The 24,579-nt window shown below is 58.4% G+C and overlaps 1 protein-coding gene across 2 annotated transcripts in view; it reads left to right on the top strand.

Moving 5' to 3' along the window:
• Window positions 1-23,010, top strand: part of WDR1 (WD repeat domain 1) — a 39,761-nt gene extending 16,751 nt beyond the window's left edge. The window contains exons 5-15 of one of the 2 annotated variants that reach the window (XM_060299157.2): window positions 49-229; window positions 7,484-7,561; window positions 7,914-7,994; window positions 8,327-8,560; window positions 11,716-11,805; window positions 13,317-13,471; window positions 14,206-14,293; window positions 17,299-17,409; window positions 18,560-18,733; window positions 20,527-20,671; window positions 22,363-23,010. In XM_060299157.2, the coding sequence (XP_060155140.1) occupies window positions 49-229; window positions 7,484-7,561; window positions 7,914-7,994; window positions 8,327-8,560; window positions 11,716-11,805; window positions 13,317-13,471; window positions 14,206-14,293; window positions 17,299-17,409; window positions 18,560-18,733; window positions 20,527-20,671; window positions 22,363-22,469 (1,444 nt within the window). In that variant the 3' untranslated portion in view covers window positions 22,470-23,010. Of the gene's footprint in view, window positions 1-48; window positions 230-7,483; window positions 7,562-7,913; window positions 7,995-8,326; window positions 8,561-11,715; window positions 11,809-13,316; window positions 13,472-14,205; window positions 14,294-17,298; window positions 17,410-18,559; window positions 18,734-20,526; window positions 20,672-22,362 lie in introns of both variants that reach the window. The other variant, XM_060299158.2, reaches the window with a different exon arrangement.
• The last annotated feature ends 1,569 nt before the right edge of the window (window positions 23,011-24,579 follow it).

Here is a 24,579-nt window from a genome sequence, read left to right as displayed (position 1 = left end):
CTTCCCAGGACTGACTGTTCTCTCCTGTGACTCCCCTCCTGGGTAAAGGTTCGGAGCCGTCTTCCTGTGGGACAGCGGCTCTTCTGTGGGCGAGATCACGGGACACAACAAAGTCATCAACAGCGTGGACATCAAGCAGAGCCGGCCATACCGCCTGGTGACCGGCAGCGACGACAACTGCGCTGCATTCTTTGAGGGGCCACCATTCAAGTTCAAGTTCACAATTGGCGTGAGTGGGCTTCTCCGGAGGGTGGTTTTCCGGTGAACTTTATGGTTTGTATGTGAAGCCAGTGGAGTCTAGACCTGTTAGAAGCTGATGGCAGAAGGTCACGGGCGCCCAGCATTAATGCCAGGATGGGGCGGGGGTCGCCCTGGGATGATGGGTGTATTTCTGGGTGGGGGTAAGCACAACTCTGATGCTGTGAGACCAGGCGAGCATCCTGGCCTGGAGGTGCCTTGTTAGAAAGGGGAGCCCAGGCCCAGCGGCAGCCTGCCCTCTAGTTGCACCAGCTTGAGATCCACTGAGCCACCAGAGTGGCAGAGGAGGTGGGCTTCCAGGGATGTCTGGTTTTGTTCCCTCCTGCACCTCCCCGGGAGAGATGATATGGGCAGGGTCACACCTGTAAAGTGACACAGGGTGAGCAGAGTTAGGTGCTTTGCCTGTGGGTATGTGCTCTAAACGCCCCAGTGGAGTGACACAGGTTTTGCGTATAAATGGCTCGGGGCCTCAGTCCCAGCTCTGTACGTGCTCCCTGACTGAGGCAAGTGCCTGAACCCTCGAAGCCTCACCGTTCCCATCTGCAAGATGGGTGTGGAGACATGGACATGAGAGCATTTTAACCATGGATTTGATCTGTGCATAGGGCCCGCAGGCCCAGAGCGGCCCACGATGCTTGTTTCCTGACCTGGGGTCTGAGGCTGGAGCACAGAGGAAGGGCGCCTGGCAGGGGATGGCCCTCAGGCCAGTGTCATGGCAGCCATAGTTCTGAACCTGCCCTCCCAGTTTGTCTTGTGAAAACACTTGAAAGGCAGCCAGCACCAGGGGTGGAGGTGGAAGTGACCGTGCTGAGCCGCAGCGCGGAGGATGCGCGGTGCTTTACGGCCAGCTCTTTCCTCTGGAGGCGGCTGGGCTGGGGTTGGCTGAGGTCTGGGGGCGTGTCTCGAATGTTACTGGCTGGCTGAGGAGTCCTGTTAACTTTGATGACAATGCAGTGAAGCCCAAAGAGCAGGCAAGGCGTGGCCGGGAAGGCGGTGATGGTCCTCGGTGGGTCCCCAGGGGTGGGCCGTGGGCAGCATGTCCAGACACAGGTAGGTCTCGGCTCAGTTGCAGAGGGGCTCTCCAGGTTACCTGTTTGTAGTAAAATGGGGTTGGATTCATCCCGGGGCCGCCGAGTGGGGCCTGGCTGGCTTCTGCGCCCTGCAGGGCGGGCAGCCTGGAGTCCCTCCCGACACCCCGCATCTCCCAGAGGCTGACTCCAGGGCTGCTGCTCATGGGGAGGTGGTGGCACTATGTTGGAGGCCGTGGTTCAAGGTCGATGTGTTTTTAGTGGGATAAAGTACCCTGGGACACCGGTGAGTCAGGCTGAGTCAAGTACTTGGGCTTCCTGCTCGGCACCCAGGGGAGGAGGGAGGGGAGGTTTCCTTGGCAGCGAGAGGCCATCCCAGCTCGTACCCGTGAAGTAGCCCTGCTCCCCACGCCCGCCACACGTGTTCTGTTTGGCTTCACATGGCCATAATCTGGGCTGTGGTTGGGCAGGGCTCCTTTCCCTGTCCCCACCGCCCCCCAGAAGGATTCATTTCTTCCTTGCAGATGTGGGTTAAACCCTGCATGGAGCGGTTCGGTGGCGGGTGACTGGAGCCAGGATTCGAGTCCAGAGTTGTCCCGAATCTGTGCCCCTCACCACCCTGCCAGGCTTTCCCGTGTGCTCACTTGGGGACTTGTCCGAAGGTTCTTCCTCTTTCCGTTTTCCTTTCTTTCATAGATTTTTTTTTTTTTTTTTTTGCGGTACGCGGACCTCTCACTGTTGTGGCCTCTCCCGTTGCGGAGCACAGGCTCCGGACGCGCAGGCTTAGCGGCCATGGCTCACGGGCCCAGCCGCTCTGAGGCATGTGGGATCTTCCCGGACCGGGGCACGAACCCACGTCCCCTGCATCGGCAGGCGGACTCTCAACCACTCTGCCACTGGGGAAGCCCTTCCTTTCTAACTTGAGAGCGCTGCCCTCACCCTGTGGCCCTGGCAGGCACCTGTCTCCAGGGTGGGCACACAGCTTGTCCCCAGGTCTTCCTGCGTAAGGACCTAGTGAGAGATCAGAAGGGGCTGTGGACCAAGAATGGGGGACATGGGGTGGCAGCCCAGTGCTGCAGATGGTGGCTCTGCGGCCCTCCAGCTGGCCGTGCCTCTGGGCCCCCGGGAAACGGGGTGAAGATGACCCTCCTCCAGTGGCCCCGCAGAGCTGTGGGGACGACAGGAGAGATGCTGGTGGACGTCTCAGTGTCCGTCAGGAATTGTTGGGTTTCTTTCTGCTGGAAAGGACTAACAGCCTCATTTGGCCTCAAGCAGGAAGGACAGGAGGACACTCGGGTCCCCACACCCACCTGAAAAGCCTTGTAAGACGCTGACAACTTGAGATCAGCCTGTGACTGTTCCATGTAGCCGCCCTGGGCCCTCGCGGCCGCAGAGTAAAGCTGTAGCATGCAGGGCTGCCCTTCGTCCCGTTCCAGCTCCTGCCACCTTCCTCTTGACCTTGTTCAGGACCGTGGGGTAAGGCGTGATTATGTTAGGAGCACAGAGGGGTCGAGTTCAAATTGCTGCCTCAAAAAGGAATAAGTGGTGTTCCGAATTTCAGTACAGGCCAGAACAACTCCAAGGAGGCTCAGCCCCGCGTGGAAGGAAAGCAGTGGGGCGGCCGTGTGGAGCGAGTCAGGCCACCCGTCCTCCCTGCTGGCCTGAGTGCGGGGGTCCAGTTGCTTTTCCTTCTTGTTCATGAGTTCGTTAGCTTAAACCAACTTCTCATGGCGGCAGAGTGAGAGTGAAGACGAGGCTGATTCATGGCCCAACTTTAGCCGGACTGCCCTGGTTCCCGCCTGGTCCTCTGTCCTTGTTTACCTGAACCTGAAACGGGCTGAGAGGCTGTAGGAACACCAGGTGGAAGACGCTTTCCCCTGGAATTAGCCCCAGTCCACCTGGGGCAGTGACTCCAGGGTCACAGGGGACCGGCTGTGGGACAGAGGCCATGGACAGCACGGTGTCCACCTCTGGTGTCCTGTGCGCAGGGGTTGAGGTTCCCCTTTGAGGCCCTAAGGGTGGCCTGAAAAGAAGTGGGCAGGTGGACCTTGCCTCTCCCGTGGAGCCTTCTTCCTGCTGAGTGCATTCCTGTGATAGACACGTCTGGATGTGTAGTAACAGGCCCCACTAAGCGTCTCTAGCTCACCCGTGTGTCTGTGCACCTGGCCCGCTGTGGCCTTGGGTGAGTTTCTATGCCTCTCCAGCGTCTGCGTCTTCCTCTGTCAGGTGAGCAGGTTGGCTGCCCAGGTGACCGCAGACACTCCTAGAGGGGGCGCCTCTGAGGGCTGTGTCCACAGTATATGGGATAGCGTGTGTCTGATGAAATGATTGCTCAGAGCAACAAGTGTCAGGACTCTTATTTGCCCTGGGCCTGCTTGTCAGTCTGTGACCGTGTGATCTGGACTGGAAACTACCTGCCGCATCTGCCCAAGCCTCTGAGAACAGGTCACCCATCCGCACCTGGCGGCGAAGGGGACGCCTGGCCTTCCCTCCTCCGCGCGGGTGGGCTGCACAACCTGTCACCTGTGTGTCTCACACGTTACCTGACGGGGAGTTACACTTCCTTCTAGGAATCTCTGTCTCTGCTGTTATTACAAGTATCACCTTCCTAGACAAGTAAAATTTGAGCTCTAAAATGCAAGGTTTTCTGGTTGTTTTTTTCCTGTTCCCTGTGTCCTTACAACAGGGCAGAAAATGGAAGTTTGAGTTGAAGTGTGTATCAGGTGCCCGCCTTGCACTGGCTCCAACACACACACACACACACACACACACACACACACACACACACACACACACACACACACACACACACACACACACACACACACACACACACACACACACACACACACACACACACACACACACACACACACACACACACACACACACACACACCCGTGCCGGCTTTTCAAAAAGCCGGGAGGTCAGCAGGGTCAATCTCCTTCCCGGTGAACTCCTGAGCCGATGGCAGGGAGTGACCCGGCAAAGCTCCATGGGTGGTCAGTGGCCCAAAGAGGATTAGAAGGAGCCTTTCATCCCTTCATCAGGTCCTCTTTCTCCAGGGGAAAGTGGTAACTGGGCAGGCAGATCTGTGCTGGGCGACGGGAAAGGCAGGGCGAGGGATGCGGTGCTGCCCTTCTAGGCACTTTAAGGGAGGACCTCGCAGAGAGAACAGGGAGCCCGGTTTAGGAGGGTGCGGTGGCCTGAAGGAGGGCGAGGCAGCGTTTCAGGTCGGGGTGGACGCCCACTTTTGGAGTGCGGACCGTGGAGGCACATGATGCTCTCGGTAAGGCAGCGGGGTGCTGGGCACGGGCGTCTGAACTGCTTGTCCCTCCACAAGCCTGTGACGAGGGAGCGCGGCAGGTGGGCACAGGGCATTTCAGCGTGAGGGTAGGAGTCCTGCTGCAGGGCACAGCTGAGGCTGGTGGAGCCGGGAGGGCTCCCAGGGACACCTGAGCTGACGGGCTGGTCACGCCGTGGCGCCCGGTGGTGCTGCGTCCCTGTCAGTGACGTGGACTTGGGTGCATTACCTAATGATTGCTAATTGCTCCCATCTCGGGTTTCTCAGTGCTGAGGGGGAGGGGTAATGACAGGGTGAGGGAGGTAATGATGGGGGAACAGGTGATAACAGGGTTGGGGGGTGATTACGGTGGGGAGGTTCCAGCCAGAGCTCCGCTTGGTTGTGACTGAGGCCGGGCGGGACAGCCCCAACCCCGGAGGTGGCCGCCTGGAGTGGTGCTGCCCCTCCAGGACAGTTAGCAGGGACGGGGGGCCAGGAGCCCCGCCCACTCGTCTGAACCGCCCCCCCATGATATTTCCCCAAGCCCGTTCCTTCCTGGTCCTCCGGCCTCCCCTCCCTGTGGACCGGGCTGTTTTTAGCCCTCATTTTTTTGGTTAATGGGCTGTTCACTGTTCCTCCCTTTAAATGGGCTATTTCAGGAGCAGACATCAGTCTCCTGCTCATTTGGCCTCTTGGCTCAAGTTGCAAGAAAACCTGACAGAACTTTCTAAAGCCACAGCGCCTGGTCCCTAGGGTGGGCGTCTTCCCTGTCCAGTCTGAACCCCGGGAGCCCGTGTTGTTCTGGGCCTGGGGAAGGGCACCCTGCCCCTGGCGGGGAGACAGACGACAGACACGTCCACATGCGTGACGTCCCCTGTAGCACCAGGGGCGCAGAGGGGGGCAGGTGGTCAGGGGAGCGGGGGCAGTGGCGTAAGCAGGGTGGCTCTGGCCTGGTGTCTATGCTGGCCCCGCTGTGGCACCCTGACCCCTGAGCTGGGTGGGTGGGGGGGCCGGTCCTGTTCTCTCAGGGAACCACTGTGTCTGGAGTTTGACGAGTTGGAACTGCAGTGTAGCCGAGGGTCCCTCTGGTTCACGGCGTGTTCCTCACGCCGCCCACCGCAGCCCCCCTTCAGCCCCGTGGTCTGCTCCACCCAGGGGAGCTCTCGGCACCCCGGTCCTCGGGGGGTCTGGCCGGGGCTCCGTCCGTCCCAGGGAGCCGGCCCCAGCCTCCTCCCCCGGAGCAGCAGGGCCAGGTCAGCCAGTAGAGGTCAGGACAAGAGGACCAGACGTTTGGGCAGTTGTGTGGGAGGTTTTGTCACTTAAGAGCTTTGCCTTTGACCTACTCCAGGAGGAGCTGTGTCTGCCTGTCCATCCTCCCCTTCCCACAGAGTGTTCCTGGGGGGATTGGGAGAGGCCTGGGGGCTTTGTCTCAGCAGCCCTCCCACCACGGGCTCTGAACCACCCGAGGGACAGAGGGCCCCGGGCCCTGGCTGTGCAGCTGGCTCCCCGCCCGTCTTGCCTGCCTCCTGGCCAGGGCCCGGGGCCAGCTTGCTCGCGTAGAGAGCTCTGGACGAGAAACCGTAGACTGGGCTCTCAGAACCCAGCCTCTCCAGGCTCCTGTCTCCTGTAGAAGGAAGAGTGCCCGAGGCTCCCCAGGGCCGCCCGAGGCTCCCCGGGGCTCCTCGAGGTGGTAGGATGATGGGTGAGTGACAGTCATGGGGGAAGAACAGTCAGAGGGCCTGAGAGATCCCAGTTTGGAAAGATCATTGCTTTTGTTGCGTTGTGCGCCTCCTGGGAAATGGCCGTCCTCCAGCTCAGAACACAAACCCTAGAGCAGGAAAGCTCGGCCGTGGAAGCAGGATAGATGTACCCGAGAGACCAAGAAGGCGAAACAGGCCTTGGCTGTGGGGGGATAACCCAGGCTCTGCCTCCATCTTCACGTGGTCTCCCTGTGCCTGCACCGAGTCCGAATCTCCCTCTTCCCATAGGGACACCAGTGGTGTTGGATCAGGACTCACGCTAAGGCCCTCATCTCACCTTGAGTACACCTATAAAGACCCTGTTTCCAATAAGGTCACATTGACGGGTACTGGGATGTCAACCTACCTTTTCAGGACACAAGTCAACCCATAACGTTACACAGTCAAACACGTGCAGTTCCTACCACCCCGGCAGCTCCTGTTTTAAAATTGCTGGTGGTTTACCTTGATGGGTGCAGGTGATGCACTTTGAGGTGAATTGCTTTTCCTGCAGGTTGGGCGTCCATGGCTGCAGGGGCAGTTCACCCCACGTACCTTCAGGAGAGTTGATAGCTAACGCTTCCTGCGTGCTTGCAGGTGCGGTGGGAGAACAGCCAGGCTTTGCATGGGAGGCTGGTGGGGTTTTCAGAGGATCATTCTCTGATGCAGACCCTTCTTGACTGAGGAAAGAATGAGCTCATTTACTTATTCAGGTAACAGAATCGCCCCTGGAGATCACATCTCCTCAGTCACTCAGACTCTTGTTCCCACAAAGGTCATCACCACTGTTTAATTTCTTGAAAACCTCAATTTGTTCAGCAAATGCCCGCTGAGCACCTGCCGTGTGCCGGGCCTGGGCCAGGCCCTGGGGACTCGGGGATGAGGCCTCACGGTCCCGGCCTCATAAGCCTAAGGGTTCCGGCCTTGAGCCCCCTTCCGGGGCTGGAGGGCGGGTGGGGGGCGTTACTGTCTACGGAGCTCAGGGAGCACGTCACAGCGGAGGGAGGCCTTCCAGGCAGAGATGCACCCGGCCACGGCGGGCGGGCTGGGACTCTCGCTGAGCTCTAAAATCTTCCGTGGACCGGCATCCACACGCGTGGTGGTTGTGGACCGCGTGGTGCATAGAGAGCTTTCCTGAACTGCCTGTCACCGGATAACTGTCCCACTTCCTGCAGGACCACAGCCGCTTCGTCAACTGTGTGCGGTTCTCTCCTGATGGGAACAGATTTGCCACAGCCGGGGCCGACGGTCAGGTAAGGGCTGTGGGTCCTGGAGGGAGGGGTTCATCTCTTGGTCCTCTGCGATGGTTCAGAACAGGCAGACTTAGTAAAGCTGGTGTCGATGTACAGTTCCCTCCTTCCCCCTCCTGGGATGCAGCTCAGTTAAGGGGCTCTGTCCTCAAAGCATGGTAGACCCGTCTCTCCATCTCTCTCCTTTTAAAGGAGCTCGAAACTCATCTGTCTTTAGATTCTTTGTTGTTAGAGCCACAGTCTTGATGCCTCCCTCTTGATGGTGGAGCAGGAATGAGGAGCTCATTTAGCGTGCCAGCATGCTGGGCCTCCACACACGCACGCCTGATCTGCATCTGTTTGTGTTTCCTGAAAGATCTACATCTATGACGGGAAGACGGGGGAGAAATTGTGTGCCCTGGGAGGAAGCAAGGCTCACGACGGCGGCATTTATGCTGTAAGTATGGGTCCGTGTTCACAACGTGGTCTGTGGTCGTGGTCGGGCCATGTCTGCGTTTATTGTCATCTGTACACACGTGTTAAAGTTGGAAGCTTGAGATGGGGGGTTAGAAGTAGGGGCAGTGGCAGAGACCTTCAGGGTCACGTGGGACACGGTGGCGTGGCCTGGAGAGGCCCGTGGCCAGGATGCTCATCCTGTCCTTGCCCTGGTGTGTCCCACCGCCTTCTGGGCCATCCTCCCTGCTCAGAAATGGGGGCTGTGGACAAGCTGCTGTCTGAGTCTCTTCCGCCTCTGGAATGCTTGACCCATGACCACGTTTGTTTGAGTAGGTCAGCTGGAGTCCCGATAGCACCCACTTGCTTTCTGCTTCCGGAGACAAAACGTCTAAGATTTGGGACGTCAATGTGAACTCTGTTGTCAACACGTTTACCATGGGCTCCAACGTTCTGGACCAGCAGCTGGGCTGCTTGTGGCAGAAGGACCACCTCCTCAGCATCTCCCTGTCCGGCTACATCAATTACCTGGACAAAAACAACCCCAGCAAACCTCTGCGGGTCATCAAGGTATGGCCGGGCTGTGGAGCTGCTGTGTGTGCAGGGGCTGGCTGGAGGGGAGGTGGGCGCCCGGCCAGACGTAGGGCAACTGCGGTGAGGTGAGGCCCAGTGGAATGGCAGGATGCTGGTTGCTTTGGGGATGTGAGTTTAGCAGAGGTGGGAGGCCAGATGCCACGTTCCCCTTTGAGCTACCGTGAAGCTGGATGCTCGGGGCCTGGGGTTCAGGGCAGCAGCCCGTGCCCCTGCTGTCAGGGGGGGATCAGCCTCCCCCAGTTAGGAGGCCACTGGCTGTGTCCGCTCGTGAGGCAGGACCAGGAAGATGCTGAAGCCCAAGACAGGGCACGTCATGGGGCATCACCGCAGACGTGGGTGGCCAGCAGGCCTTGGAGCTGGGCCTTGACAGTGTGCGGGGTTTGCACGTGGGAACGGGTGTGGGCAGGCACTTGTCCTCTGTGGTTAGAGCAGGGCAGGCATGAGGGGGTGTTGGGGAGTGGGAGGAAATGGACAAGTCGGAGCCCAAGGTGCCGAGGCGTGAGGTTTGGGCAGCAGGGAGTGATTAGAGGGCCTGCCTCCCGTCCTCGTCTCCCAGAACGGCTCACTCAAGGTTGGCTGATCACCAGGGTCTGCCCTGAGTGTCCCCTCCAGTGGGGACTGTTCCTTGCCGCTCCGTCAGCCCTGGAATTTTTGGCCTCTCGGGAAATCGCAGCCAGACTAGAAGCTCCTGTGTCCTGGGGCCCTGCTTGGGCACTGCCCTTTGCAGACCTGCTTATGCTGGAGGGTGGGCTGCGGTGGGAACTCGGGGTCGGCCTCGCCTGCTCTGTCACCCTGGACGAGCTGTGCCCTCAAGGGAGGGGTTTCCATAGCCCAGCTCCACGCTGCACCCCGTCCTGGCAGCTGAAGCTCCTGGGGCCAAGCCCCAGTGCTTCCTCACAGCCTGCTCGCTCAGCTGCCTCAGGGCTCTGCAGACAGGCTCTGGGAGACGGCTGGGCCCTGCGGGCTTGGGGTTGGCCAGCCTGGGACTGTTCCCCTCAGGCCCAGTGAGGGCCAGCTGCCCGGCCCTGCAGCGCTTTGTACATCCCATCCCACAGTCTCTGAGGTCGCGGCCCTTGTGGACTCGGTGTGCAGATGACCTTGTCCAAAGGAAGGGGCCGAGCCTGGCTGTCTGCCCCCTTAACCCTGTGTGACTAGCTCGTGAGACCCAGGTGGGCTCGGTGCCTGCTGCATCCCATTCAAGTGGGGCGTTGCTGACGGGAAGGGCTGATCCAGAGCGACAGCTGCTTCGGCCCTCAGTGCTGGCCCTGCACCCTCTGCTTCCACAAAGGTTTATCTGACTTGGCCCTGAGGATGGGGCCATTGGGGCCACTTGCTCCACAGGCTTCCAGCCCAGTGTGATGAGTGTAAAGTGAAGGTGTATACATCCTAGCACAGAGCCCAGGGGAGCTGGGAGGGGTCCCCGGCGCAGTCACTTCTCTGGGCCTCCATGCGATGGGGAGAAATTGCTGGAGAGAGTCAGGCGTTACTGTCCACCTGCTTCCTCTGCCCAGAAGAGCAGCTCCCCGTGAGCCGCCCTGATGCTGGGCTCGGGTGGCTGTCCCAGGCATCGTCCCATGTCTGCTGGCGCCCTGGGAGTGATGGAGGCCTGGGCCTGACTGCTCCCGCTGATGTCACTGTCGCCGACAGCATAGGCGCTACTAGCCAGGCTCCTGTCCCCCACCCCCAGGTCAGCTCAGGAACCTCATGGGCGTTTACAGTTGTCAAGAGAAAACATCCCAGCCCTCCTGCCGCACATGTGTGAGTCCCGAGCAGTGTTTGGTGCTAACGTCGGGCTGTGAGTGAGCCCAGGAACAAGCTGGAGCTAGAAGAACATAGTTAGAATAGCGGTTCTCAGCCCCGGCGCACGTTGAGATCACCTGGGAGCTTCCACAAAGGGCTTGATGCCTCTGTACGGGCCCAGTGGGATGCGGTCAGAGGCCAAGACCGTAGGGATGGCTCTTAGGTGCCGGTACTTTTAAGATGCACCCAGGTGACCCTGCGGCTCAAGCTTGAAGGGGCATCAATCACCTGAGCCAGGCTGCTTGTTAGAACACGGTAGGTGGGCAACACCCCAACGCTCAGAGGGTTCATCTGTGGGACACGGGAGAGCTCCATTCCTCACAAGTTCCCGGCGAGGCTGCTGCCCTAGGCGGGGGGCGTGCACAAGTCGCCAGGCATCTTGTCGAGCGCAGGTTCTCAGTCTCCAGGCTGCATGGGGCGACACTCCCGGTGAGGCCAGCACTGGTCTGAGGACCACGCTTTTAAGTAGCAGGGCCAGTGGGTTGCTGCCCTGTGGAAAGGACTCGGGGTCTGTTCACTGGTTCTCCCGTCTCTGAGAACGGTGTGTACCTTTCTCTGAAGATACACACCACACTGTGGCAACAGTCAGCAAAGCTCAGAGGGACCCGCCTGCCTCTGGTGAGGGGAAAGAACTATGATTAGACCAACCTCCGGGTTGTTTCCATCCAAGGAGCAGTTACGGGGGAGGTTAAGTGCCTTTCTTGAAGCAGACAACTGGTTCTAAATGAGTGATCTGGGCCCACCATGTTGCCGGTCGGGGAAATTGTGGGGCCCCAGCCCTGGGACAGCCTCCGGGGGAAGGGGAGAGCTGGGAAAGAAGAAACCTCACGAGCCAGGGGCTGGAGCCGGAGCCGCGAGCTGTGCTCCTGGGTAGAGGAAGAACCGTTAGCAGCACCCGGGACCTCCTGGGCCTCCGAGTGGCCTGGGGGTCCCCCTGCTTGCTTCTGCAAGGGTTGGTCCCTCCCAAGACTACTCCCCACTACTGCTGCTTCCCCTCGGGTAGGGGCTCACCCTCTGTGGCCGTTTCCTCCTTGTGTGGGGAGGGAGGGTAGCTGGGTCCATCTGCACAGACTGGGTGCGCTGTTGGGACTTCCACTAGACCCCCATCCTCCACCCAGGTCGGGTTGAGTGCCTCGGTGGGGAGGCCCGAATGTCGAGGGTTTGAAGGGTTTGTCAGGTGGTCGCTCAGCTTGGGGCTGTTTCGGGCCCACCGGGGCTGTGGCGTTGAGGGCTCTGCCTCCCCTCCCAGGGGCTTAGCCGGTGGAGAGCATTTGACAAGCACAGGCAGGATGGCATGTCCTGAGTCACCCCCCCGCCTGTCTCCTCCGCAGGGCCACAGCAAATCCATCCAGTGCCTGACGGTGCATAAAAACGGCGGCAAGTCTTACATCTACTCTGGGAGCCACGACGGACACATTAATATCCTTTGACTCACAGCGCTGGCTCTGGGGCCCCTGGCAGGAGAGTCGGGAGTTTCCTGTTCCCACGGTGCCGGAGGCGAGGCCAGCCGGCTGGCAGCCACAGGGCTCCTCTGACCGGTCTTGGCTGCCGGGAGGTGCCGTGTCCGTACTCGGGGCCTCCAGCTCCAGGCCGCGGCCTTGACCTGGTGGGTCACGTAGTGCGGCCTTGAATGGTTGCTGGACCTCCCTGAACTTGAGCTGCTTCTCCCCGTCTGTGACCTGGTGTCGGCCTCTTCCCTCTCACGAGCAGCAGCAGAATCGACATGTGTTAGAATCCCAAAGGACTTAGAGCCTTTTGGGAGAGTCCCCTTATTTTAAAAATGGGGAAAGTGTAGCTCAGATGCCTCAAGTGCCTTCCCCAACGTTGCACCGCTTGGCGACGGCTGAGCTGGGCGGGAACCAAACCCCCGCTCCCCGCTGAGGGGCTTTGCAGTCCCTCTGAGATGTTCCCGGCAGCCCTTCCAACCTCCTCCTCCCAGGATGGCGAGCGTGGGAGGGGTCGTCTGAGGGGCCCGCCTCAGTGCGTGTGTCATGGCTGCGAGAGAGGCCTGCCCTCGTGCAGCCTGGCTCCTGGTCCGCGGCTGCCCTGCCTCCTGGAGGGGCTGTTCCAGACCCCCTGCTTCTCCCACCTCCGCAGACCCACCTGGTCTGTAGGGTTTCCTCCCTGGGAAGGTCTCCCTCAGCCCCGAGGGAGGAGGGCTGAGAAGTCACCCTCCACCCCATCATACGTAAGGAGATGGTACAGCGGAGGGTCTTGCCCAGCGTCCCCCCTCCTGGAGCCGCTCCTTCCTCCCCACTCATACGTTAACCTCCTGCGGTATCGATGGCTGGCGGTCCCTTCACAAGACCATGTCAGGAGTGGAATATACATGCAGCTTCCTAAGGGAACAGTCTTCGGTGCAAATGACACTCTCATTTGTTGATGTAAAAAGAGAACCTTGTAACTTAAAACACCTCACACCTGAGCCCCTCGAGCTGAGAGTCCACACGCTGGCCCTGCCCAGGTGGGTCAGCCCCAGGCCCATTTACCCAGTGGCACCTAGGTGGCCATCGGCTGAGCCACGGGGCGCAGCCAGCCTCCTGCTGAGGACCGTGGGCTGGACAGCAGGCTAGAAAGAGCCGGGGGAGGGGGGCTGTGTTTTGGCCCAGTTACGCAGGGTCCCAGGGAAAGGTATCTTCCTTCTGAGCCCGCTCTCAGAGGGAGGCGCTGTGCTGTTGCATTGTTACGGGGCAGCGCAGTCCCGTGAACTGCCCGGTTCCTGTTCTGAAGACGGGCGGACTGTGTCTAACTGGGTGTGTGGTGTTGTAAATGGCCTACTGGCCCTCTCCCCAGAACGTCTGCTGCCTGAAATTCGGAGTTGGACATGCACAAGGAGTCCCCCAGGCCCGGGACAAGGGCCTGGCTGCAGCCTCCCTGGGGGGCTCGCGCCGCGCCCTGGACGTCAGGCTCTTCCTTAATCTCTGCTCCACATTACTGGGATTCAGAGACGGGGGAGAACGACTCCTTCGCCGGGAAGGGCCACACGAACCAGGTGTCCAGGATGACCGTGGACGAGTGCGGGCAGCTGGTGAGCTGCAGCATGGACGACACGGTGCGGTACACCAACCTCACGCTGCGGGACTACAGGTGAGAGCTGCCTGGGGCCAGTCCGTGCCCCTCCCTGAGCACGTCCCTGGTGAAGCCCTCTGAGGGGCCGGGCCGCTGCCCTGAGCCTCGGCTCATGAGAGGACCCAGGGCAGAGCCACGGCCTGGTCACCCGGTCGCAGGGGCCCATTCACTGAGCCTTGGGGACGCCACACTTGCCAGTTACGTGGAATTTTTCTCCATTTACCATTTTCAAGAAGTTCTTTGCGTGTGCAACTTTTTCTAGTTTGTGTTTTCGTAGTTTTAACCAAAAGTATAGGTAACACAATTTTCACCAATTAAAAGTAACAGGGTTTTTTAATTTTAATTGCCCTGCAGAGGAGACTGGTTATGACTGCGGGCGGGTGGGGTCAGAGCTCAGTTTTGTCTGTACCCGGGGAGTTCCGGGGTCTCTAACTGGTGGACGTGGGCAGAAGCCAGGACAGGGCAGCTGTGGGGGCGGCACTTGGCACAGATGCGTAGGAACAGGGAGTGATCCCTTCACTTCCTCTCGCCACCCCCTTCCTCTCGTCCCAGCCCCCATCATGACTCCGCATCTCTCTCCCAGAGGCTGAGTCTTCCCTTACCCCCTCCTGTGTTTTAGCAAAGGCTCATGCAGTAGAGATCAAGGTGGAATTTCCTTGAGTCACCCGAGTGCTGTGGTCCTGCAGTGAGTGTGTATTTACACCCACCCTGTGCCCCTGGAGACTGAAATAACGACTTCCTCCTCTCCACAGTGGACAGGGAGTCGTGAAACTGGACATCCAGCCGAAGTGCGTGGCTGTCGGCCCCGGGGGCTACACTGTGGTCGTGTGCATCGGTCAGGTATGGCTCCCACCCGGGTTCAGTTCAGGCTGACACTGCGCAGTGTCTGGTCCCCGCGTCCCCTCTCAGGCGCATTCAACCCCGTTTCTACTGAGCCCCGTTTGCGTGTGCTGAGGGCTTCCCACGTGTTCACTGAATCCTCTGGAGTCCTATCAGTCAGGCATGGCGTCATCCCCACCTTACAGGTGAGGAAACCAAGGCACAGAGAGTAAGTTGCCCAAAGTCTGCGTCTAGCAAAGGGCCGAGCTGGGATTTGAACCTGGGCAGCCTGGTGAGAGCCTGCGCTCAAGGGTCACGCACCCTGCACATCCCTCGCCCATGAGGCCCACGAGAGGCACGGCCCAGGCAGCTGTGTCCATTCACATTCGAATCCCAGCCCTGTAGCATTGGGGTGGTGTGGCTTCGGGCATTTTCCTCACCCTCTCTGAGCTTTAGTTTTCTCATCCCTCGCAGCTCACGGGGAGGATTATGAGGAAGTGTGTGTCGGGCTCCTTGTACCATCTCCATGAGCGAGGAGGCTGATAGTGACCGTGACTCCCTGAGGCCACGTGATGGGCGGGTGGCGTAGAGGGCCGCTCCTCAGCACAGTGGGATCTGGTGTTCAGCCCCGCAGCCTGGGTTCTCATTCAGGGCGGTAAGGTCTCTACATGCCGTCTCCTGGAATTTCTGGAACGAAGCACCCTTGACTGAGACCCAAGTCTGACCCACTTTATCCAGGATCCTGCTCTGCAGCAGACGCCATCTGTCAGCGGGCTGGGCATCCCAGCGTGCAGATCAGAGGAGGCAGGTGTGACGGAGCCCCCGCCCACTGGCACAAGTGACAGACCCACCGCCGAAAGCTGTCATTCAGATCCGCCACCCCTCCTCCATTCTGGGAGCTTCAGTGCTTTGGGGAGAGTGGATTCCTGTGTGTCCTAGATAACACGAACCTCCTGTCAAGCAGTTATTGCAGACAGCCTGGGCAGTCAACAGGGGCGCAAGAGGAATCAAGGGCCGTGAGCGCCTTAGCAAGTGGGGGAAAGACTGGACGAGGACCTTCTAGAAGGACGGGCGGGAAGGCTGCCGCTCCATGGAGGGGGCTCCCCCAGCCTCGTGTCTGAGCACCTGGCCTGTAGGTGAGAGGTGAGACCTTGGGCTCTGCGGCCTTGCTCGGCCTCCCGCACTGGCCTCAGATTCCTGTCTGGAGCTGCGGTCGGGACAGGCTGTGGCCTCTGAGGCTCACGCTGGGCTCACGTGGGGAAGTTCAGGGAAGAGCCGCCTGGGGCTCTGCTCGGGAGGGGCTGGCGAGAGCAGGGTCCAACCCCCAGGTTCCGAGGAGTCCAGGGCCCACGGGATCAGGTGTGACCATTGTCCTGTGATGTACTGTCTCTGCCCTGGTTCTCTAGGGCGTCCTGACCCGAACTCCCCATGGCTGGTCACAGGGTCCGCACAGTGTCCTGGAGGGGCCCGCGATTTTAGGTCAGGGGACAGCCACGTTCAAGTGTTGCCTCTGAGGCAGATTTGGGCCAGTGCCCTCAGGCTTCCCCTGTCAGGTGTAGGTGGGTAAGTGTGCTTCCAGAGTCGGGCAGGTGATGCAGGTGAATGTTTCTCAAGGTGCGTTTTCTGTAGCAAATTTTAGGGAGGGTGCTGCCGCCCATCCGCCTGGTGCTTCTTTGCCTCCCCTACCTGACAGCACAGCCCGCAACGCACCCCGAGGGCAGGGAGGGGCCTGCTTGCCCTTGGGACAGCTGGTGGTTTGAGCAGGGATGTGATGGGGTGAAGCCAGAGCTGTCACAGAGAGAGGCTACCCTGTTGGGACGGTCCAGTGAATTAGAACCAGGAGGGTGTAGCGAGGGGCGAGAGGGGGTGAGGACAGTGGAAGGTCACCGTGCCAGGCTGCCTTGGGCTGTGCGCCAGAGGGCAAAGGCACACTGTGGCTGCCAGGGCGGGGCTTTGGGACCCCATGGCCCTGAGAGCTGCGGGGCTTGCATCTCATTTGCTCCTATACACTGGGAGGTGACCCTGCCATGCCAGGGACAGACACACCGCGCTTAGTTAGGCGCGTGGCTCCCACACGGTGGGCTGTAGCTGCTGTTTTTGTTTGCCTTTGCTAGGCCCTGTGTTTATTCTGAGCCCTGCATTCCGTCTCCATGACATCTAGGCACTGCTGGGTTCTTACCCCTAGGAGGCCAAGGCTCAGTTCAGTTCATGAACCGGTGTGTGTGACCCATCCCATCCCCTCCACCCCGCCAACCCCCAGCAGCAGGGGGCTGAGCCGGGCCATCAGGGCGCCTCAGTGGGGCCTGCACACCCGGGCGCTCAGCCCCGTCCGTGGACCGTGTGCTGCCCTGTCAAGTAGGAGGGAGCCAAGGCAGGTGCTGGCTGGGACGGGGCAAGGGGGTGGTGCACTGGGTGCCTCCAGGCCACTTCACCGTGAGCCGTCTGTCCTGTCCTCCCTTCCCGTCCGGGGCTGAGGGCTAGCGGAGAGCCTCGCGGCGCTGTTGCCTACCTGCTGTAGTCAGCACCTGGGTTCCCTCCCAGCAGGTGGAGTGCCAGCCCTGTGTCCCTGGGCTGTGGGGACTCACGCACGGACATCATCAGTTTTTTCACACACCACGGGTCAAGGTCGCAAAGGGTGTTTTTTGGACCCGAGAAGCCAGAACTTGGAAGTCTAGCCTGTCCTGTTCATTTCCCATGTCAGCTTATAGCTTCACCACTTCCGAGGGCTGCGTCCTCTTGAACCCGTGAGAACTCGGCTCTGCAAAGATCATTTATTACGTTCGACGTAGAGTTGGAGGAACCAAAGTTCAGGCGTCAGATGGCTTTTGACGAAGCCCGTGCGGGTGGCGATAACAGCACCATTCATACTGACAGATGAGGGAGAAACACCACAGGGCCGGGGCCAGTCCCACTTAGTGTGGCTGGAGCCCCAGCCTGGCCCCCAAAAGGTTGAAGATGGAGCCCAGCCCGGGCCTGGGCCGTCGGTCCTGGGGCCTCTCTCTAACGGCTGCCTGTGTGTTTCCCAGATCGTCCTGCTGAAGGATCAGAGGAAGTGCTTCAGCATCGACAGCCCCGGCTATGAGCCCGAGGTGGTGGCTGTGCACCCGGGTGGCGAGACGGTGGCCATCGGGGGTGCGGTAAGGCCCTGTCCCCACACCCTCCGCCCTGGGGTATGTGGCCGGGCTGGGGGCGCTGTGAGCTGTGTGAGTGCCGGGCTGCCTCAGGGCAGGAGGGATGGCGGCGGGAACCAGCTGGGGTGCCTCCTGCCGCCCAAGTGAGAGCCTCCCTGGGCTGCCCTGCGAGGCCACCCTCCCCCCAGGCTGCCAGCCCCAGGTGACACGGCAGCCTCCTGGGAGACCAAGGGTCCCGGGCAGTGAGGCGGGCTCTGCTGGGGTGCGGGTACAGGGCAGGGATGCCTTGGCCTGGGGAGCTCGTGGATGGAGCACGTGTAAAAGGAGTTGCGTCCCGAGCCGGGCCCGCTGGGCTCAGGGAGGCGACAGGAGATTCTTCACACCCGTGAAGTGGAGTGCCAGCCTGAGGGTTTCAGTTCCCCTTGAGTCTGACTTCCTGTTGCCCGCATCCTGGCCGCTCCTCTGTCCCCTGCTCTTTCCCCTCATTTCCTGGCCCCCGAGGAGAGGTGCCTGGACCCTACGAGGATGGGGCGTTTGCTAGGAGCCGGGCTCGACAGAGCAGGGAGAGGAGCCTGGTGCCTGAGGGCACCTGCCGGGTGTGGGGTACAGGGCACGGGCAGATGGCTCCGGCCGAGGACAGTCAGGGCAGATGAGGGGCCCTTGTTGGAGAGGTAACTCGTGTACAGGTGCTTCTCAGAGCTTGGCCTGTGGGCGCCTGCGCTGGAACTTACTGGAGTTTTTGTGGAAAAAGCAGACTCGTGAGCCCCCAAACACGCAGAATCACAATTGGGGGGTTCTGCGTTTTAATGTAATTTTAATGTAATAATTAAACTTATCTTAATGTAACTCTGCCCACTGTGCCTGTGCAACCACAAGAGCTGCCGCAGGGCTGTAGGAGTTGCCCTCTGGTGCCAGGGGGACAAAGGAGCAGCTCTCCTGGCACAGGAGCCAGCACGTGGGCAGGTGGCCGAGCCAGGGCAGTGGTTAGGAAGAAAGGCGCTGCTTCTTATTGATACCCTGGTGCCTCCCTCCAAAAAGAAGGACGTCGGGGGAGCGTGTGTTTGTGTGTGTGTGTGTGTGCGTGCGCGCACATGCGTGCGTGTGTGCACGCACTCACGTGTCAGGAGTGACCCACTGCCCCTCTGTCCTCCCACAGGATGGGAACGTCCGCCTATACTCCATCCTGGGCAGCACGCTGAAGGAGGAGGGCAAGCTCCTGGAGGCCAAGGGCCCTGTGACGGACCTGGCGTATTCCCATGACGGCGCCTTCCTCGCCGTGTGCGACGCCAGCAAAGTGGTCACAGTCTTCAGCACTGCTGACGGCTACTCGGTGAGTGGGCAGGCCCCCTCCCTGTCTCCACACTGGGCAGCGCAGACGTCTGGAGGGGGCCCTGGCATCTCTCCCCTGTCGTCACCGACCGGGCGGGTGCCCAGGACACGCAGCTTCGTTGCTCCTAGAGCGTGAATGACGTGGGAAAAGGAGACTTACCCTGCAGTCCAGCAGTTTGTGGGCCCGGGACAGAGCAGCTGTCAAAAGGTTAGGGGCCTGGGCGGCAGCAAGGCTGCTGTGGAATCGGGCTGGTTGGCTCACCTGGCGGCCTGGTTCAGTGACTTCTGGAGCCTTATTTTTCTCTTCTGTCAAAAGGCTTAGGCTAGATTTTTTTTTTTTTCCCTTGAATCTCACTGCTGCTTCAAGTCCTATAAAGTGTGAGCGCTGGTCGTCCGGACGTGGCCTTGCACTCGGGGGCGGGTGGGTTCCCTAGCGGTGGATGGGTGAGAGAGAGGACCCGGTTGCCAAGGCCCTGGAAGCTCATCCCGCTCTGAGCAGGACAGCCAAGGACACTGTCGTGTGAGGTGTGAGAGTGCCCATGTGTCACCAGCCAACCCTGTTGGGCAGTGTTAGTCGCATTTCACAAACAAGACTGCACTCTGGAGGGATTCGGTCACCCGCTGGGTGTGACTGGACCCCAGGGCGTGGGGCAGATGGAGCGTCCTCCAGTCCTTCCCATGGAGTCAGCCTGGCCCCCTCCCCCCAACCTCCAACACTTAGGACAGTTTTGAAATCTACAGCGGAGTCAAAAGAATTTACCACCTAGATTCTACCATTACCATTTTACTATGTCACATTATCCACCTAGTAATCTAATATTTTAGTGCATTTAAAGTAAATTACAGGCATCTGTATAATATATCAGCCTACATATTATTAACTAGAGTTTAGTAGTTTTATCTTTGGCTGTAAAATTTACATATAATGAAGGATGAGTGGGAACATAAGTATACACCAGCGCTGTGCATATGCCTGCACCTGCACGTACGCCCACACCTCCATTAACATAAAGAACATGTCACGTCCCAGGAGGTTCCTTCCACCTCAGTGTCACATTTATCAGATTCTGCGTTTATCACACTTTAAGCAATTTCATTTGCATATAGCAAGCCTTGTTTACAGCGTGCTAAGTAATCTGCAGAGTAGAATCAACAAAAGATGGAAGAGGCAACCTTGAAGAAGAAGATCATGGTTAATATAGGGAGTAAGAACAAGATGGACTGCTCTGAAGTAAAAGCGTTCCTAAAGCTTTAGCAGAAAGCGTTATTTTTGGTCATGGGTAAGGCAGTGGCTCGAGGCTGACACATCCTCCTGTAGACACATCTGCTTGCCTGCAGGCCACACCCACCCCACCCAGGCTCCAGGGTGAGGGCGCGTGTCTGGGCAGCCCCCTCCTCCATCCGCATATGCACAGAGCTCCGTCCACGCCAGGCGAGACCTTCTCGCGCCTCCCATTTTTGCACTTCTGTCTGTCCCCTTCCTAGGCCGAGAGCTCTGTGCAGGCGAATGGGCACATCTGGCCCATGTGATAGATGCTACAAGGGCAGCCCTGGAGTCCCGGGTCCTGGGGGGCACAGTAGCTACTGTTTGATCTTGGGCTGCCCCTTTCTGTGCCTTCAAGCAGTGGGCACCCTGGGGTTGTTACAAGGAGTCAGTGAGTTGGTGAGAGTTTCAGAAGCCAGGCACAGAGAAAGCGTTTCATGAGCACTGGCCCTCGTGAAGGTTAGGTGACGTGCTGCCCACTCACTCTGGCCTGAACCCTGACCCGCCACCTGTTTTTAATCTGCACGCAGGAGAACAACGTTTTCTATGGACACCACGCGAAGATTGTCTGCCTGGCCTGGTCTCCAGACAACGAGCACTTCGCCTCGGGCGGCATGGACATGATGGTGTACGTGTGGACCCTGAGTGACCCCGAGACCAGGGTCAAGATCCAAGGTGATTCACGCGCCCTCCTCAGCTCCCCAGGCAGCTCCGGAGAGGTGTCCCCAGGGCTCGAGGGTCCCTTCTGTGCTTCAGGGAGGTGGCCTCACGGAAGCCTGGCGCTCCAGCAAACATCAGCTCTGCTGGTCTGGGCAGAGGACGCCCGTGTGCCCAGCGTGAAAGCAGGTGGTCTCGGTTTCTGGGACACACACTGAGTAAAAGGGTTTTCCTGGCATCTCCTTTGTCTTAGTCTGTTCGGGCCTCCGTCACAAAATACCCCAGACTAGGCAGCCCCTAAAGCACAGAAGTCTACTGCTCACGGTTGCGGAGGCTGAAGTCGAGGATTGGGTGTCAGCTTGGCCGGGAAAGGGTCCTCTTCCAGGTCACAGACTTCTCGTCAAGTGTCCTCACGTGGTGGAAGGGGCCTCTTGTATAAGAGCGCTCATCCCACTTGTGACCTAGGTAGGCTCCCAAAGGCCCCACCTCCTACACCGTCACCTTGGACATTAGATTTCTAATTTAGGAATTCTGGGGGGACACAAACATTCAGACTGTAATACCTGCTTTCTCCCACCCCCCCACCCCCCTTCAATATAAACTCATAACTGGGTTCTCACTCTAGGACAGTAGTGTCCAATAGAAGCATAACAAGAACCACACGTGGACTTGACATCTTCCCAGCAGCCACATTTAAAACAGAAACAGGTGAAATTATTAATAGTAAGTTTTATTTAACCCAACATATTTCCACATGTGGCAGTAGCTCACTTCAGGGGCACTGTAGTCACATCTGGCTCATGGCCCTGGTGGGGACCCTACCCACCCAGGGTGGATCTCAGATCTCCTGTTCCCGTGTCACCATCTCACATGGGCTCTGGTCCCTTTCCATCCATTCTTTACCTGGCAGGCAGCCTTTTGTCTTGAACGTAAGTGGGATCCTTTCCTATTCAAAAATTGTTCTGTTTCAACCCCACAGAGCTTTTTACCATGCCCAGCAGGGGGAGGGAGGGGACCCGCAAGCTGACCCCAAGTGGGTGGGAAGGCGGTTGGTCCAGGATGGAGGAGGGGACAGAGCAGACTCAGATGGGCCATCCTGGTCTCCACAGAAAGCAGCAGTTTTGTAGTAAGACTCAGACTCGAGCAAGTTCAAGAGGCAGCAAGAGCTCACAGGGTAGAGGGTGGAAAGTCCGGTCCTTGTCTGGGCCGTGGGGTCACAGGTCACTGGACGTGCATTGGCCTGAGGTCGGGCTGTTGTGTGCACAGGTACCCCAGCCTTGTGTTTCTCAACGTTTTATTCCTCATCTCCCCATTTTAACACCACAGATATACTGTGCACTGTTTGTGTATTGTCTGTACATTGTTGCTTTATACATAGAAAGACTTGTTCACCCCCTGTGGGGAGGGGCAGTTTTGCCTCCAAGGGGCGTTTGTGGTTGTCAGGACTGTGCTGGCGCTGGGAGCTGCAGCCAGGATCGCTGCTGGTCAGGGAGCGTCAGTGGCGGGGGGCTGAGAACACCTGCTTCCCCTCCCATTACCCAGACGCTCCCCACTGAGAAGAGGAAAGGGGTCTGGTTGACCAGGATCCTGCTGGGTTTCTCGGTGGCCCTGTGGGTGATCTCGGCCCGGGTTTCCCATCTTCTGGTCTGAGGTACCTGTGGGAGCAGAGCTCCTGGGTTTGGCTCAGAACGCATGTTCTTTCTCCCCAGATGCACACCGGCTCCACCACGTGAGCAGCCTGGCCTGGCTGGATGAGCACACGCTGGTCACGACCTCCCACGACGCCTCTGTCAAAGAGTGGACAATCGCCTACTGAGGAGCCCTCCTCGGGACCAACGGAATCAGGGACTTGGGTTGAACGCAGCTCCACAGTCACTTCTGTGTCCCGCCCTTGCCCCGCCCCCACCCTGCCCCTGGGGGGGGGGCCTCACCTCGTGCCCGCCCTCGGCCCCGCCCCCTGGGAGGACCCTGCCTCCTCCCCGCCTGCCCGCCTGCCCCGCTCGCAGGGTGATGCTGTCTGTACAAGTCCTTCTGAAAGCTTTAGACGGTGACAGTTTGCACATGGAAAATAAAGTGAGCACTTCAACCACGTGTGGCGCGTGACTCAAACCCACCGCCTGCCCGCGCAGAACATTCCAGAGGCAGAGCCTCCAAAGCACACAGACCCGCCTGTGGCTCCGGGGGGGTTGCGTCCCCTCCCACTCCCCACCTGCGGGTCCTTCCTGGCCGGCAGGGCGGATGCTGTAGAGCAAGTGGTGCTCGTTCAGGGCCAATGGGCGCACATGGAACCCGTGTTTCACTGTCAGTTTCTGTGCTTGATTTTGAGAATGGAATCGTGGGGATTTTTTTTTTTTTAATGTATCTTAACTGATGTCTCTCAGTGTTTATGGCGCTGCCTCTAGGCTTTTAGATCCCTAGTTAGCAGGACGGGGAGGCATCCTGGTCACCGGTTCACTCTCGTGCTTTGATGTTTTCCTGTCTTTCTATCCCCCTCTGTTCCCAAGAGCAAAGATTAATTTAAAGGCAAAGATGGAGTCACTGTAAACTAACCTGTCCTCATTTACACCGTCCTTTTCTTTTCCAGTGCAGAAATTAAAATAAGTATAAAGCACGGTGATTTGGAGTTTCTTTGCGAATGTCGGAATCACTGGTAAAATGCTGGCACTTGTGAAAACATTTTGAGCGCTTTAAGAGTTTAGATGGAGAAATAATTAAATACCTTTTCTCTTCATTGTGGGTCGCTGACTTTGTGTGACAGGGACACGTGGGGGCGGGGGACTGGGAAGCTGCTTGGAACCCCATGGCTTTGGTATCTCACCAGCCTGCAGCCTCAGGGGATGGTTTGGGAAGGCATGGGACCTAGGGATCCCCTCCCATCCTGACTCCCCAATCACTGTGTGACCTGGGCCATCACACTTCTCTGCGCCTAGATTTGTGAACTGAAAGCACTGGACCAGGTGAGATTGATCCATCCTGCCTGATTCTCAAGTCCTGTGGCAGTTAGGGACTTTTCTGGTACTGCCTTCGAAAATAAGGAATAGTATGCATTCCGATGTTGAAAAAAACTAAATTCCCAAGCATTCAAATTAATAGCGGTAAGACTGGGCTTCCCTGGTGGCGCAGTGGTTGAGAGTCCGCCTGCCGATGCAGGGAAAACGGGTTCATGCCCCAGTCCGGGAAGATCCCACATGCCACGGAGCGGCTGGGCCCATGAGCCATTGCCGCTGAGCCTGTGTGTCCGGAGCCTGTGCTCCGTAACGGGAGAGGCCACAACAGTGAGAGGCCCGCATACCGCCAAAAAAAAAAAAAAAGTAAGACTATCTTATTCTTGGCTAGAAAGATAACATCATAAAGACATCTATAAATTTGCAGTCCCGATAAAAATTTTCCCCATTCTGTTCTCTTATTGCCTCTACAGTTCATATATAAAAAGAAGCTAAAAATGGAAAAGAAGTTGGGGCCACCACAGGACACAAAGTACAGGACTGTGCTTTGTGTCCTGTGTGTGTTTGGACTGGGGCCAGGTACCTTTCACATCAGTGGGGAAATAGCTATTCAGTAAACTGTGGAGAAAACTGGTTAACAATCTGAAAAAGTAGGATCACTTGTTTTGTCCTTACACCAGATGCAAGATCTAAAAGTAGATCCAAGTTTTGAAATTTAAATCATGGAGTTTAAGAGTGCTGGAAGAAAACATGCAACCTTGTGTAGTCACACAAACCTGAGTGTTTCTAAAAATGACAAAAACGGTCAAGGAGAAAATATTGGTACATTTGACTTTTTTTTTTTATTTATTTTTGGCTGCATTGGGTCTTCATTGCTGCGTGCAGGCTTTCTCTAGTTGCAGGAAGCGGGGCTACTCTTCATTGCTGTACACAGGCTTCTCATTGCAGTGGCTTCTCTTGTTGCGGAGCACGGGCTCTAGA

This window comes from Globicephala melas, chromosome 5 (genome assembly GCF_963455315.2).
Source record: "Globicephala melas chromosome 5, mGloMel1.2, whole genome shotgun sequence".
In the NCBI taxonomy this organism is placed as follows: Eukaryota; Metazoa; Chordata; class Mammalia; order Artiodactyla; family Delphinidae; genus Globicephala; species Globicephala melas.
Note: the sequence above shows the minus strand (reverse complement) of the source record. Positions and strands in the feature narration are given on the sequence as shown.